The sequence below is a fragment of the Bos mutus genome, chromosome 5, assembly GCF_027580195.1.
Source record: "Bos mutus isolate GX-2022 chromosome 5, NWIPB_WYAK_1.1, whole genome shotgun sequence".
Lineage (NCBI taxonomy): Eukaryota > Metazoa > Chordata > Mammalia > Artiodactyla > Bovidae > Bos > Bos mutus.
This window is the reverse complement of record NC_091621.1, coordinates 97275568-97289613: the sequence shown is the minus strand read 5'-3', so window position 1 is coordinate 97289613 and position 14046 is coordinate 97275568. Positions and strand designations below refer to the sequence as shown.

At 36.3% G+C, this 14046-nt stretch overlaps 1 protein-coding gene across 7 annotated transcripts in view; it reads right to left on the bottom strand.

The window, feature by feature from the left end:
- The window catches only part of BICD1 (BICD cargo adaptor 1), a 253890-nt gene that overhangs the window by 27778 nt on the left and 212066 nt on the right, over nt 1-14046 (bottom strand). For 3 of the 7 annotated variants that reach the window (XM_070371323.1, XM_070371330.1, XM_070371324.1), the window contains exons 6-8: nt 11014-11165; nt 7637-7954; nt 6484-6677 (exon numbers count right to left, since the gene is read on the bottom strand). In XM_070371323.1, coding sequence (XP_070227424.1) covers nt 6484-6677; nt 7637-7954; nt 11014-11165 — 664 coding nt within the window. Of the gene's footprint in view, nt 1-6483; nt 6678-7636; nt 7955-11013; nt 11166-14046 lie in introns of those variants that run through there. The other 4 variants (XM_070371327.1, XM_070371329.1, XM_070371328.1 and 1 more) reach the window with 3 other exon arrangements.

The window sequence follows — 14046 nt, the reverse complement described above, 5'->3', positions numbered from 1 at the left end:
GTGTATTTCTCGCTAAATAAATCCATTTCTTACCTATCTCTTTGCCTCTTGCTGAATTCTTTCTGTGATGGGACATCAAGAAACTGAGTTTCATTAAGTCCTGAGATTAAGTGTGATATCAGTTAAAAGACCATGGGTTCAAGTCCCAATCTGAGTTATATGGTTTCAGTTGTGTTTTGGCTTGACACCCATCAAGAGGAGAACCCAGTTTTTTGGGTAACATTCAGTCAGTCAGTTCAGTCACTTAGTCATGTCCAATTCTTTGCAACTCCATGGACTTCAGCATGCCAGGTTTTCCTGTCCATCACCAACTCCTGGAGCCTACTAAAACTCATGTCGATCACATCAGTGATGCCATCCAACCATCTTATCCTCTGTTGTCCCCTTCTCCTCCTGCCTTCAATCTTTCCTAGCATCGGTTAACATTACCCACATCTAATCCATTCTCCACCTCGCTGTCAGGTGGAGACTAAATACACTATTTAGACTTATAAACTAAAAATCTTCTCCTCTTCTGAAAACCTATCTGTGCCCTTGGAATAATGTCTACTCTCACTAACCTGGCCCTCTACTTTCAAGTCCCTGTCTGCCTTCCTAGAGTCATTCCCATCACTCCCAAGTCCTGATCCAGTTTCTAGCCCCTAATTCATCAGCCTTTGTGCAAGCTGATCTCCTTTAAGGCTTTTCTCTTTACCCACACCTGCACCTCTGCCTTCTGCCTATTAAGGTCTACAGTTACCTTTCATGACCAGTACTTGCATTTCTTCAGGCAGGATTTCCTCATCACCCCAATCTTTCTATTTACCAGGAACATTTACTAATATCATTATTTATTTGCCTGTCTACCTCCCCTTAAAGGGGAGAACAGAGGTGATGTTTTACTTGAATATCACTGGGTTGGGAAGATCCCCTGGAGAAGGAAATAGCAACCCAGTATTCTTGCCTGGAGAATCCCATGGAGTGAGGAGCCCAACAGGATACCGTCCATGGGGTTGCAAAGAGTCAGACGTGACTAAGCAACTAACACTTTCACATTATACATAAGTAAGTAAATGAAAATCACTCAGTCAGGTCCAACTCTTTGCAATACCATGGATTATACCAAAAGCAAAAAAAAGTGCCTGACACATAGTAGGTGCACAATATACTTTGCTAAATTTTGACAAACAAGTGAATGAGAAAATGAGTTAATGAAAGAAATGTGATTTGGCTACATATTTAAGAATATAGGCTTTGCAATACAACAAACACATACATATTTACTATTTGAATGTAGGGAAATGTAAAGGCAATTTTTACTAATGAACATGTTTAGTAGCATGTTTGGTACTGAAGGAGTGAGTACATACTAAGGTTAATATATTTCTATGAGCTTTAAAAATTGTAAGATCTAAAATACCATAGAAAAATTTCAGGTTTCAAAACCATTCTTTCACATTAGTTCAGTAATGGTTTCAGAGAGCGAGGAGGAAGGAAAAGAGTGAAGTAGGGAGGAACAGAGGAACTGAAATGACACCAGGAAGCAGAACATTCAAGAGAAAAAGCTTCTACAGGGAAAACACAAGTTCATGAAGAGCAAACTGCTCAGGCTATTACTTCAAGAAGAAAGCTTGCTTTTTCAAGTTTCAGATTTCTTATTTATCCTGTTGCGATACTATGATTTATAAGAAACGTATATTTGGTCTTCCTCCAGGATTCCTGGCTCTTAGCTTAAGTGCTAAGAATGACAACAGTGTCTCTTGTTGTGTTAATGAGATGACTTTAAGACCCCGCCTAAGGGTGGAGGCTGGTTGCCAGGGGAACCAACCACAGAATTAGAGAGTTGGAACTTTCTGTTTCAACCCCTGAAGGTTGAATCAATCAAAGGGCCATGAGTTTGATGCTTCTGAAATGAAGCTGCCATAGAAATCTTAACAGGTTCATAGAACTTCTGGGTTGGTGAACACATGGAGATTACGGGAGGAGTGTCAGGCTGGAAGAGTAGGCAAACTGTGGCACTTTTCCCTGTTTCTTGCCCTACAAATTTCTTCTGTCTGGCTGTTCCTGAGTTACTTTTTTTTTTTTTTTTTTTAATAATAAACCAGTGATTGAGGAAGTAGCAAATTAACTGAAACTGAACAGGAGTCGTGGGAACCTTTGGTTTATAGTCAGTCATTACTTATTTGACTTTAGACTTTTGACTTTAGACTTTAGACTTCAGAACTAAGCAAACAACCTGGACTTTGGACTGGCATCTGGAGTCTAAAGAGGGGTCATGGGAACCCCAATCTATAGTGGTGGGTCGGAGACACAGGTAATAAATAGCCCAGGCTTTTGATTGGCTTAAGAAGTGGGGATGATGGTATGGGGCAATCTTGTCAGATTGAGTCCTCAGTGTGTGGAATTGGATGCCATCTCCAGGTAGATAGTGTCAGAATTGAGTTGAATCCTATGGCAACCAGCTGATATCAAAGAACTGCTTGGTGTGCTGAAGCATTCCCTTCTCCCCCTGCTCACATTGCAATTGGGTCCAGGAACCTAATTCACTTGTACAAATGATGCAGTTAGGTCTTTACCACAGAAATAACATCTCTGGCCTATGATCTGAATAGATTCCCTTCATATACTCTGGTAGATTGATTTTAATTATTGATTAAATTGTAAGTTTCTATTAATTATATAGACCTAGGTAGTGAAGGCATTGGCACCCCACTCCAGTACTCTTGCCTGGAAAATCCCATGGATGGAGGAGCCTGGTAGGCTGTAGTCCATGGGGTCGCTAAGAGTCGGACACAACTGAGCGACTTCCCTTTCACTTTTCATTTTCATGGATTGGAGAAAGAAATGGCAACCCACTCCAGTGTTCTTGCCTGGAGAATCCCAGGGACGGGGGAGCCTGGTGGGCTGCCGTCAATGGGGTCGCACAGAGTCGGACACGACTGAAGCGACTTAGCAGCAGCAGCAGCAGCAGTGAAGGCATTGAGATGAAATGTTGGCTACAAAATAACCACTAATATTATGCAGATATACTATCTGCTGTCTGATTGCAAACTTGTTGATATCAGAAGGGAACCCTTTGATTCAAGTTCTTCAAAGCTACATGAGGGGAGGATGTTGAAGTTTTTATGCTGGATAAGGATAAGTCAGGAGAAAGAAAGTCAGTAAGTCATGGCCAGAAACTCTAGATTCTAGAGCTGAGGTAGCAGAGGCTGAGCCATAGCCAGAATTTTCCTCCACAAAGTTTTACTAATATTAGAAATCAATCAGAACAATGTACTAATAAATTAGCACAAAACAGTCTACTAATTTTGAAAATTAATGCCCTATTCTAGAACTGATTTCCCAGAAATTGAGAAATTGTGCCTTGAAGAAGATGGGGTTTTCTGCTAACCATATCATAGAAATGAAATATATTTGTAAATATTCTATATATGATAAATAATATTCTATGTTTTATTTTAAAATTTACATTAGATTTATATGTCTTGCAATTCCTCAACCAAAAGAATCCAAAACAAATTAGACTAATATCATTTACATTGATTTAATTTCTTCAATGATTCTCAATAGAAACAATCTGTTTATAGACTTACTAGAATAATTAAAATCACCTAAAAAATAAACTAAAAAATACATTGTAGAAAACATTAAAAATACATTTTAGAAAACAATGCCTATCAAAAAATTCTGATAAATTAACAGGAAATCGTTCTTTTAAAATGATGAATATAGATTGTTACCAGCAAGTAAATCTATAATAATCAATAACTTATATTAAACTCAAGAATAAAAAATACTCATAAAACCTATTACTTTCCATAGGTTTAAGATATTCTTGCATAGAACATAGGATTGGATATAAATGGCACACTTCCCCTCCCTCAGCTTAATGAAACATTTTATATAGTGAAAACATTGTAAATAATGTTTAATATGCCTTATCCAATATAGTTTAGTCTAGCAAAAATATATATTGTCAATAATGCAAATATTTTTAGAAGGTAGAGTTTGGTGTACATGGCTAATCAGTTTCTATTTATTTAAACAGAACCTTTTAGAAAATGTTGCTGGGTTGATCTAAGAATTTATTAAGGACTAATCTGGTTGGTTCCATGATACATCTTATAAGATTGAAAAATCTTCAGGCTATAATAACAGATTTACTTCCTTCATACTTTTATTACTTTAACTTCAAATAAATGGTTAAAATATAAGTTTTATCAATGTGCTAAGTTGTAATTAAAATGCTTTTCTGGCCTAGTGATGATTCTGAATTCCACATTATTTATATCTCATCTTGTATATAGCAATCATTTCTAAGGTCTATGGCATTTTCTCATTATTCAAAACTAAAGAATTTCAGGCCACGTAATAGTATTCTCATTCATGTATTCTGACTAGCAGTAGCAGAAAGATTCAGAATGTGTGAAAATGGGGGAAATGTAAGACTTTCAGTACATTGATATACCCTTTTGGACATCACATCAGAACATCAAAATAGAGCAAAAAACATAAAGATGTTCATTTTTAACCCAGTGATCTCACTCTTGAGAAAAGAATGGAATAGATGAGAAGTTGAATGCATGATATTTCTAACAGCATCTTATAACAAATAATGGAAAACCATCTCAGTGGTTAACAAGAGAGGAAGTGGTGATTAATGAAATGATAATATCTGAAGCAAAATTTATGATACAACCTTTAAAAATAAAAATAAGACTAGATAGTAACAGAACAATTTATGATATCTGTTAGTGGTTTCTGCAATGTAATGACTGATATAAAATAGATATTAATGTAAATAAGGATCAAGTAGTCATATACAAAATGAAAATAGCTGTTATTACTATTTATTATTAATTTTAGTATTATTGATATGTCACTTTAAAAATTAAAATACAATAGATTTACTTATTAATCACAGAATTTCTTTTCTAAGTTCTAGGAGATAATGCTACTAGGTCCAGTTGGAACACAATAAGATCTTTGGATTTTATTTAACTTAGGTGTTCTGATGAATCAGGACCACTTTGGGACTCACAGATACTTCAAGGTAGCTTCCAAAGGGGTCTAAAACAAGAGCAAAAGAGTCACGAAAGGAGGAACCTCCAGGAAAGTCTGGCTTTTTATTTTAGGTGAACATTTTGGCTGTTAGTCTCCTCCAACTCCTTATCACACTACCTATGTCCTCAAAGATTCTTAGAATGTTTAACTTGTGCTATAAATTTTCACACCATATATTTTAATCCCAATCAGCAGGCTGATTCATGAATCAGATAAGGGAAGTACAGTATTAGAGGTCCAAAGGCTGAGGTTTCCAAAAAGGAATTAAGGTAAAATTGAAGTAATTAAAAATTTTTTTTTTTTTTTTTTTTTTTTGTGGCAAAGGTGACAAACTCAAAGGTTACATTAGGGGCCAGATGACAACAGAAACAAGTGCAGCAGGCTGGGTATATGTAATTGGCAGTGAGGGGACCTGTGGTAAACTGCAGTTTGCCCTGTGTAAAAGCAGCAGCCACTACATAGCTCCAGCAGGTTGCTGACATACATGAATGCAGACTTAAGGCTGCCAGGATCATTCAAGGGAGGCCAGAAAGACAGCTGTCCCGGTGAAATCTCTTGAATTTCTAACTGTTGACAACTAACTAGAATTAGTTTTTAATTTTTCATTTCTTAGATAGGCTAATAACAGCTGCCTTTGGGCTTATTTTGTTTCACAGAATTCAAGTGCACCACCTTTGGCCTATAGTTAATATGCAGGGATTTCCCAAAAGAATGTTTATCTGCCAGAAGTCATATTTTCAAATGAGGCCCTTCAGAGAAAAAACAAAAAATATTAGAAAAATGCAAAACAGTGAAGCTAAAGTAAGTTGTGAGCATGCTGATAAGCACAAATCAATAAGGGCTTACAAACTATAAGAACATTGTCTTAATATAATGTTAATATATTAATGTTAATAATATAATGTTAATAATATTAAGACCTAAATGTTCCTGAGGAGCAAAACCTCAGAGGATTTTACTTTTATATTTTCTATAATTGAGAAGACATTCTGAGTCACTGCAAAAGGAGATCAGCCCAAAGAGCTTTTTATAAAGATGGCTCCCTTGACTGAAATTATGTTAAAAATGATCAGAAGAAAATGACAAAATTTGACCAAGACAGAATTGCTAGGAGCTACCAAACTGCAAATAGGACTGTGTGTCTTGCCTTGTGCCTGCTGCTAGTTTCCCTTCACCTATCCCATTCCTTCCAACTCTCATTTTTCATCCTTGGCTGCTAAAAAGGGAAGTCCCTGGAGACGCCTAAGAAATGACTGTCTGGCTGAGTAAAGAAGGAAACCGGAAGCAAAGTATAAAGGTGTTTTACTTTAACAGTAGGAATTTATCATCATCAAAGTTAGACTCTGTGGATGGGTGGGTGTGAGTAGCTGGAAGGAAGGGGAGAGTTGGTCTATTCAACTCATCATTTGCATCACATGCACCCAAGGAAAAAATGTTTACCTGGTGGAGCCACGGTTAACCTTTTTTCCTTGCTGAGCCGGTGCCCTTGGATGAATTCACTCATGGAAGGGGGGCCCTTCAGAAGAAATGACTCTGTGGAGGTGGGATCAGGGGGAACTCTTAATAAATTCTGTAGGTAGGAAGCCCCTGAAGTCCTGGGACGGCTCTGATCACAAAGGGAAGGTGAAAATTGTCTTGCAGGAGATCCAAGAAAATACATATAGGAAACAAAAAAGTTTTACTTTAATTACCTTTCAAAGCCTCACCAGTGACAACATTATTTATATTGGCATTTAATTTTTTTAACAAGTAAATCAAGATTTTCACTAAATGTTTAGTTTCCATACCAGGATACAACCCTATTTGGAAATTGTACTGGATACTGGAAAAGAGATTTATTATAGTTAGTCAGTTTGAACCACAAACAGAAAATATTTATATTGTTTGATTCTTAATTGAAAGCTCCTAAAATAAAATTTCACTATTAACTGAAAAATACAGGGTAAGTAATTCAACATCCAGGACTCTAGAGAAAGGTCATAAAATCAAGCCATTAATAACCTTATGAGTGATTTTTTTAAACAATATTTACATACTAAAAGAAAAAGCACAAAAAACCTGCTTTTAAGAAAAACACTATACACATTCCATTCTATTTGACTGAAATAGAGACATCTCCTTTCAGTCGGTGATCAGTTTTCGGCATATGAACAAAAGTTCCCCTAAGAGAACACATTCATATTCTTGCCTCATTAGAGAGAAGCTGGTAAATAGCACCATTACCATTCAAATTATCACCCATGTAAAACATAGCTTCATTCTTAATATCCACTTTTCATCTACCAATTTTTAGGTTGGAGGTAAGGGAGAGGCATATTTACGCATACAAGGAACAGCAAAAATGTTAACAGACACTTGAAAAGTATATTATGGTTAACCAAGAGATGGGGTGTGGGGGACAGAAACAAATAAACACAATGATCAAAAGGTTTTAATTTGGAAAAACCAACAATGGCAAGGCCCATTTATACACCCACTCCCACTGTTTCTCTTCCTTCCCTTCCTCCATCCTCCACAATAAGAGAACATTAATTTTTGCAGTTAACTAAAATCTGGCCACTGCACCATACTATGAAGATCGCTGCATGCATACCTTTTCCTCTGAGTGCCACTGCTGACCCGAATGTTGGGTGTCTGTGGGCCCTGACTATGCAGGAGGTAAGTGTCTATGGTGGGCACGGTGACTGATGCCTCCCCACTTACTTTAGGGCTGCCGATCTTGCTCTTTCCAAGTTTGCCTTTGCTGCGACGGGACTGCTCATGGTCAAACTCTAAGTCCTCCAGCCGCTGGGTCAGGGCGAGTTTTTGCTGGATAGCCATTTGTAACAAAGTGTTTAGAGTCTTCTTTTCATCCTCTGCAGCTGCTAACTGTCTCTGCATCTCATCCAACTGTGTGACATATTCATCACATCTAGAACCACAACAGAAAAGTGGTCAGGGGAAAATCTTTGTGCAATTAAATTTGGGGTTCAGTTGAAAGTAATGAATGTTACTAGGATTTGGAAGTAATGGATGTAATTTCATTATAATGGAAGTAATGGGATACAAATAATCTATTAGAGTAGAAAGTTGGAAACAGAGCAGGTTCAATAACTGACAGTTCATCTATACAATGAAGTACATATGGGGGCATTCTTTTTGTTTTGTTTTGGCCTTGCTGTGAAGCATGCAGGATCTTAGGTCCCTGACCAGGGAACCAGGGATTGAACCCGTACCACCTGCAGTGGAAGCACAGAATGTTAACCACTGGGCTGGCCAGGGAAGTCCTGCTGCTGCTGCTGCTGCTAAGTTGTGTCAGTCGTGTCCGACTCTGTGTGACCCCATAGATGGCAGCCCACCAGGGACACTCTTAATAGGCAGTATCTTAAACTCCAGAGACAGAATTATTGTAAGGGCTGCTCCATGATGCAAAAAAACCAACAGTGAAGTATCAGGTAATGTACATAGCATCATAGGTGTGTTATAACAACTTTATAGTCTATGCCTTTAGCATACAAAAGAATAACAATATTTGTAAAGAAAACATGTAGTTTATTTATATTTTTGAGTTCAGATTATAGTTGCTACTGACTTCAACATGGCACATTTGCTTGAACTAGAAACCTGAGTATTTTCAATGATTTCCCAACCAAATGATAAAGCAATAAGTGTCAGAGAAGACCAAGATTTGCAGAGGGTTTGATACAGATATAGTTGACTTTGTTCAGGTTTGATACTGCTGCACCAGGAGGATAAGCTCAGTGGTCTTTTTTCCACCAAAGTGACACCTGAGTGAGCACATGTTCATTTGGAATGAAGAATTATTCACACAATTATTCAGAGCTTTTTCTGAGTTTTTTTACCCACTAAAAACACTCTTCACAAATCAGAAGATAGTTAATGACTTTCCGGAGTTACCAAATGTATAAACTTTGAAATTAACACAAGACTTATGGCATTAAAAAAAAATAGACTTTGTAGTGAAAGAATTTGAGCTCCAGGTGGGTCTCATTATTTTTTAACACTGAATGTCAAGAAGCACAGTAGGAATATTATAAGAAAAATCAGGGCTTAGTAAAATAACATGTGGCTTTTGGGACCCTGGATTTATTTTACTTGGTTAGATAACAATATTTTAAAAAATACAATGGAGTAGGAAGTTAATAACCTGAAAAAACAAGTTTCTGTGAGAATACATTATTTTGGGGTAATAATTCTTATATAAGGAGATCGAGACATTAAATGTCCCTTTAAAATTTTTTTGATTTCCTTTTCAAAGAGGGAGGCATTATGCATGAAACCCATTCTCCGTCCCTACCTCCCCATAGAGGCCAGAGGTATGCAAACTCTTCTGTGCTCAGACCAAGAAGTCAGTTCCCTTCAGTTCTCCTATACCCTGTGGTCTCTTAGGCACTTAGTCACCTCATTGTCATTTCCAAGAGTCGATCAAAAAGTATGAGCTTGAGCCTTTTCTCTCCTGACACAAAAAGGAAGCTGGACAGATTCCAGGGCCCAGGATTTATTTTTACATTTATATTAGCTATATGCAAGTAATTTATTGAATATGAAAATAAAGCATAACCATAGTTATGCTTTGTGAATTTTACACCATTTGCATTATATAAAATATAGAATTATTTTTGTTTTGGCACTGAATTGTGACAGCAAAAAGGGAATTGCATCACTGTACTGAACATCTCAAGATTTTGAAACCATCGAATCAATACTTTTTTTTTTTTGAATCAATACTTTTTGAACAATCATTTCAAGTCTAAAAATAAAATACAGAGGTGCGTCATAACAAAACTGGTTGGGGGAGGTAGTAACTAACATTTGCCTAAATAATTAGTTGGGTAGTGTGAAAAATTTGGTGATATATAACATCTTAGAAATCATAATTTAATTTACAGTATATTAAGTCTAGGCTTCCCTGGTGGCTCAGTGGTAAAGAATCTGCCTGCTAATACAGAGACATGGATTCAGTCCCTCAGATGGGAAGATTCCCTGGAGAAGGAAATGGCAACCCACTCCAGTATTCTTGCCTGGAAAATCCCACAGACAGAGGAGTCTGACAGGCTACAGTCCATGGGGTTGCAAAAGAGTTAGACACAACTTAGCAACTAAACAAGAACAACATATTAAGTCTAAGTGATTAGCTGATATGATAAATATTAATCTTCATTATGAAGATATCTTTTCATACAAATACTTGCTAATGATAAACACTTTATGTACACAAAAATAAATGTCAATGGTGATAATGTAATATTTAGCTATTTCAGGAAGTGGGTTTTTCCCCCTTATTGGAGGTTTTGTTTTCCTTGGTCTAATTCTTTTGGGTACAGAAGGCTCTAGAAAAAATATCTATTGTATTAACTTAAAAACATTTGTATAGGGAATTCCCTGGAGGGCCAGTGGTTAAGACTCTGTGCTTCCACTAATGGGGGCCCGGGTTCGACCCTGGGCTGGGGAACTAAGGTCTTGCAAGCTGCATGGCATGGCCAAAAAATAATAAAATAAAATAAAAACACTTTCATGTAAAAGAATTGCTTGATCCAGGGTGTCCAGTAGAGGGCTCTGGAAAACAACACAAAAGGTTTTATTTTAGATTTATTAGAGTGGAATCTCATGTATTTTCTTTGCACTTTGCCCTTTTAGATGACACACTAAATAACACTCATGATGCAGGAAGATGAACATGTACATTTTAAAGTCTTATCCCCATGAAGGAAAGTGAAGTTGGTCAGTTGTGTCCGACTCTTTATGACCCCACAGACTGTAGCATACAAGGCTCCTCTGTCCATGGGGTTTTCCAGGCAAGGGTACTGGAGCAGGTTGCCATTTCCTTCTCCAGAGGATCTCCCTGACCCAGGGATTGAACCCGGGTCTTCCACATCGCAGGCAGACACTACCATTTGAGCCACCAGGGAAGCCATGTACCACACCTTATCCCCATGTACCACACCTAACCTTGCAAGAGAAAACTGTTACCTTGTTGCGAACATTGCTCTCAGGGATGAGAAAGTTGCTGCATCTTCTTTCAAAGCCTTCAGTTCATTTCTAAGTTTTGTCATAGTTTCAGTCACCATCGCCTTTTCATTTTCATATTTGTTCTTGAGATTAGCTAATGCCACCTCAGCTGTCTAAAGCAGAAAAATGACAGGGCTTACAATTTTCTATCAGGAAAATCTATCATACACATTTCTTCATGCTGGGTCTATTTCTTTCATAAATAAAAAGTAAAATTGTCTAGGTTGAATTTCATATAAACATATATGTATACTTTGGACATAGGGCAATTTTTTATGTCAAAACATAAATATCAATCTATAATATGGATAAATTGCCCTAGAAGCCAGCTGTGAACCAGAGTCATTATCAGTGACTAAGGGAAAGATATATAATAGTGTAGTAAATATTTAATGCAGATTATTGAGAATATGGGATTTTCAGATATGAAGGAATCAAAATGAAACTTTATATAAGAAGGATTTTATCAAGAAGTTAGGGAAGAAGCACAGCTTCCAAAGGAAATACAATAGAACTCAAATATACTTGTGTCATCTCTGCGCAGTGGATCTGAAACATAATAGAATAAAAGGCACAAGTCATTGCGATTTATAACATGAGTATGACAAACTATAAATCTGTATTATATATTTAAGGAAAAGAATTAACAAAGAATCAATTCTTTCCTACGTCTTAGTATATAATTTCTTTAATAAATTACAGTCAAATTCTTTTTCACAATCTTCATAAAAGCAGATATATATATATATATATATGCATGTGCATGCTCAGTTTCTCCGTCATGTCCAGCTCTTTGTGATCTCATGGGCTGTAGCCCTCCAGGCTCCTCTGTCTATGGAATTCTCTAGGCAAGAGTGGGTTGCCATTTCCTACTCCAGCTATATATATATATATATATGTAAAATTGGATGTGCTACCCAAGCAAGCACCACAATATTGAATGAATTAAAATATTTGTTTGAATTTGGGCATGTTTAAAGTTCTTGGAATTAAGAGGGTTTCTAAGTGAGAACTAGCCTGACACAGAGTACGAAATAAAAACCAAACAAAAAATGCTGGCTAAATCAATGTATAAAATCAATGTACATTTAGGGACTGCCTGTTTGAAGTATAGCTTCCATGGTATTCATACTGAAGCCAAACTAGAAACAAACCATTTTTACAAACTACTAACTACAGCTTTTCAGAGTGTGTAAAATATTCAATGCTAATGAAAAAAGCCCATTACTAATGAAAAAACCCACTAGTAACAGGATTTCCCAGAAAGACTACCATGGTTCCTTAGCATTTCTTTTCGTGCTTCAAGTGGAGAGCTTCAGCTTCAACTTTCTTATACAAAGTGCCAATCCATCTATAGAGATAAATAGATTCTTTTTTAAATTAAAACAATGTTGGGATAGCAATGTAGTTGGTTAATGTTTTTATTCTAAAGTCACAACTTAATTGTTTTAAAAATTTTTATTGTTAACATAACAATAATTTTGATTGAATTTAACTTTAGATTAAAAGAAGTTACTCATAAAATACTTCAATATGTTCTGCAGTGTTGTAACTCAGTGGAATCTTTAGAAATATTATAGATTCAGAAAGTTACCCATAATGCAGAAATCAACCTGGGGAAAATGGGAGCTGTTTAAATTTTTTAAAAATTTAGACACAAAATCATTAAGAACAGAGAGTGAAGTTGTGAAAATGTAAATGTAACGAGTTTGTAAGCATGTGGAACCACATGGTCAGTTATCTAAGAGGAGAAGAGAAGAAAGTGATAGTAGAGCAAGATCTGAAATAGAAGTACAAAGTCATTTATTATTTGTGAAAAATGCCCCCAAAAGACTCAGCATCATTTGCAGATTTTTGTCCACAAGACTGCATAAAGCTTTTTCGGAATTAAGGAGGTCTAAGACCCATTAGCAGACTTGCTGACATCTGCATTTACCACATTCTCCTGAAATTTATTTTTAAATAAAAAAATCTTGTTTCTAGCCACAGAGATCTAGATTCATTAGTTACTTTCTTTGCAATGTTCCCATAAATTGGATTACAGTATATCTAATATCAAATTGTAATTATCTGTTCTACTCTGACATCCCCATAAGTCTGTGAATCCTTTTCTGGAAGTCAGGGACCATGTACTGGCCTTCTTTGAATCTTTGGCATTCATCATAGCCTAGTAGTATAAAGAGGGTCCTTTCTAAACATTTACTTATTTCATCAGAAGACACTATGCTTATTAAAAACCTTAAGATATATGAAAAGAGTTATAAAGAATGCAGAACACTTATTTTAATAAAAACAGGATTCTCTTTTTTTCCTCTATGACAGAATTCTTAGCTTAGCCTTAATGATAAACATTCCACAATGTCTAAATATACTGGATGTCCTCTGTAGATACCTGAGCCATTCATGGCACACAGCATCACAGCAATAGCCCTAACATCATTAAAATGTAAACTAAAGGCATGGCTAGAAATGTGTTTACATTTAATTTACTGAGGCCATATGGGATGTGACACTAATGTAATGCAAATAGTACCACAAACCACTGTGAAAATTAAAATTCACCCAGAAATGCTTTGTACTGCTCTTAATTCCTACAGCACTGTTTACACCACTCTAAAGTGCTTGATGATTGGTCCTATCTTGTAAACAGTTACAGGCATATATTGAAATTCTACTAGATTACTAGTCACTTATTTTTGCATCCCTACTTACTAACTGCCATAAAATATGCAATTAGTGAATGCTTATTGACAAATTCTCTTGGTTGATCAACCATGCTTACCTATACATCTATGTCAGTTAAACATTTCAACACCTGTATTATAGACCTCCAAATTATACCAACAGGTTTATGGTAACTGAAGATAAAGAGGGTAGAAAGCTTGACTGTAGATACCCATTTAAATGCAAACGGAAAAGGACGTCTGAATCTGAAATTAACTTTCACTTTCCAACACTAGTATTGCTTACATTTGCAAGAAGTTATTTGATGCT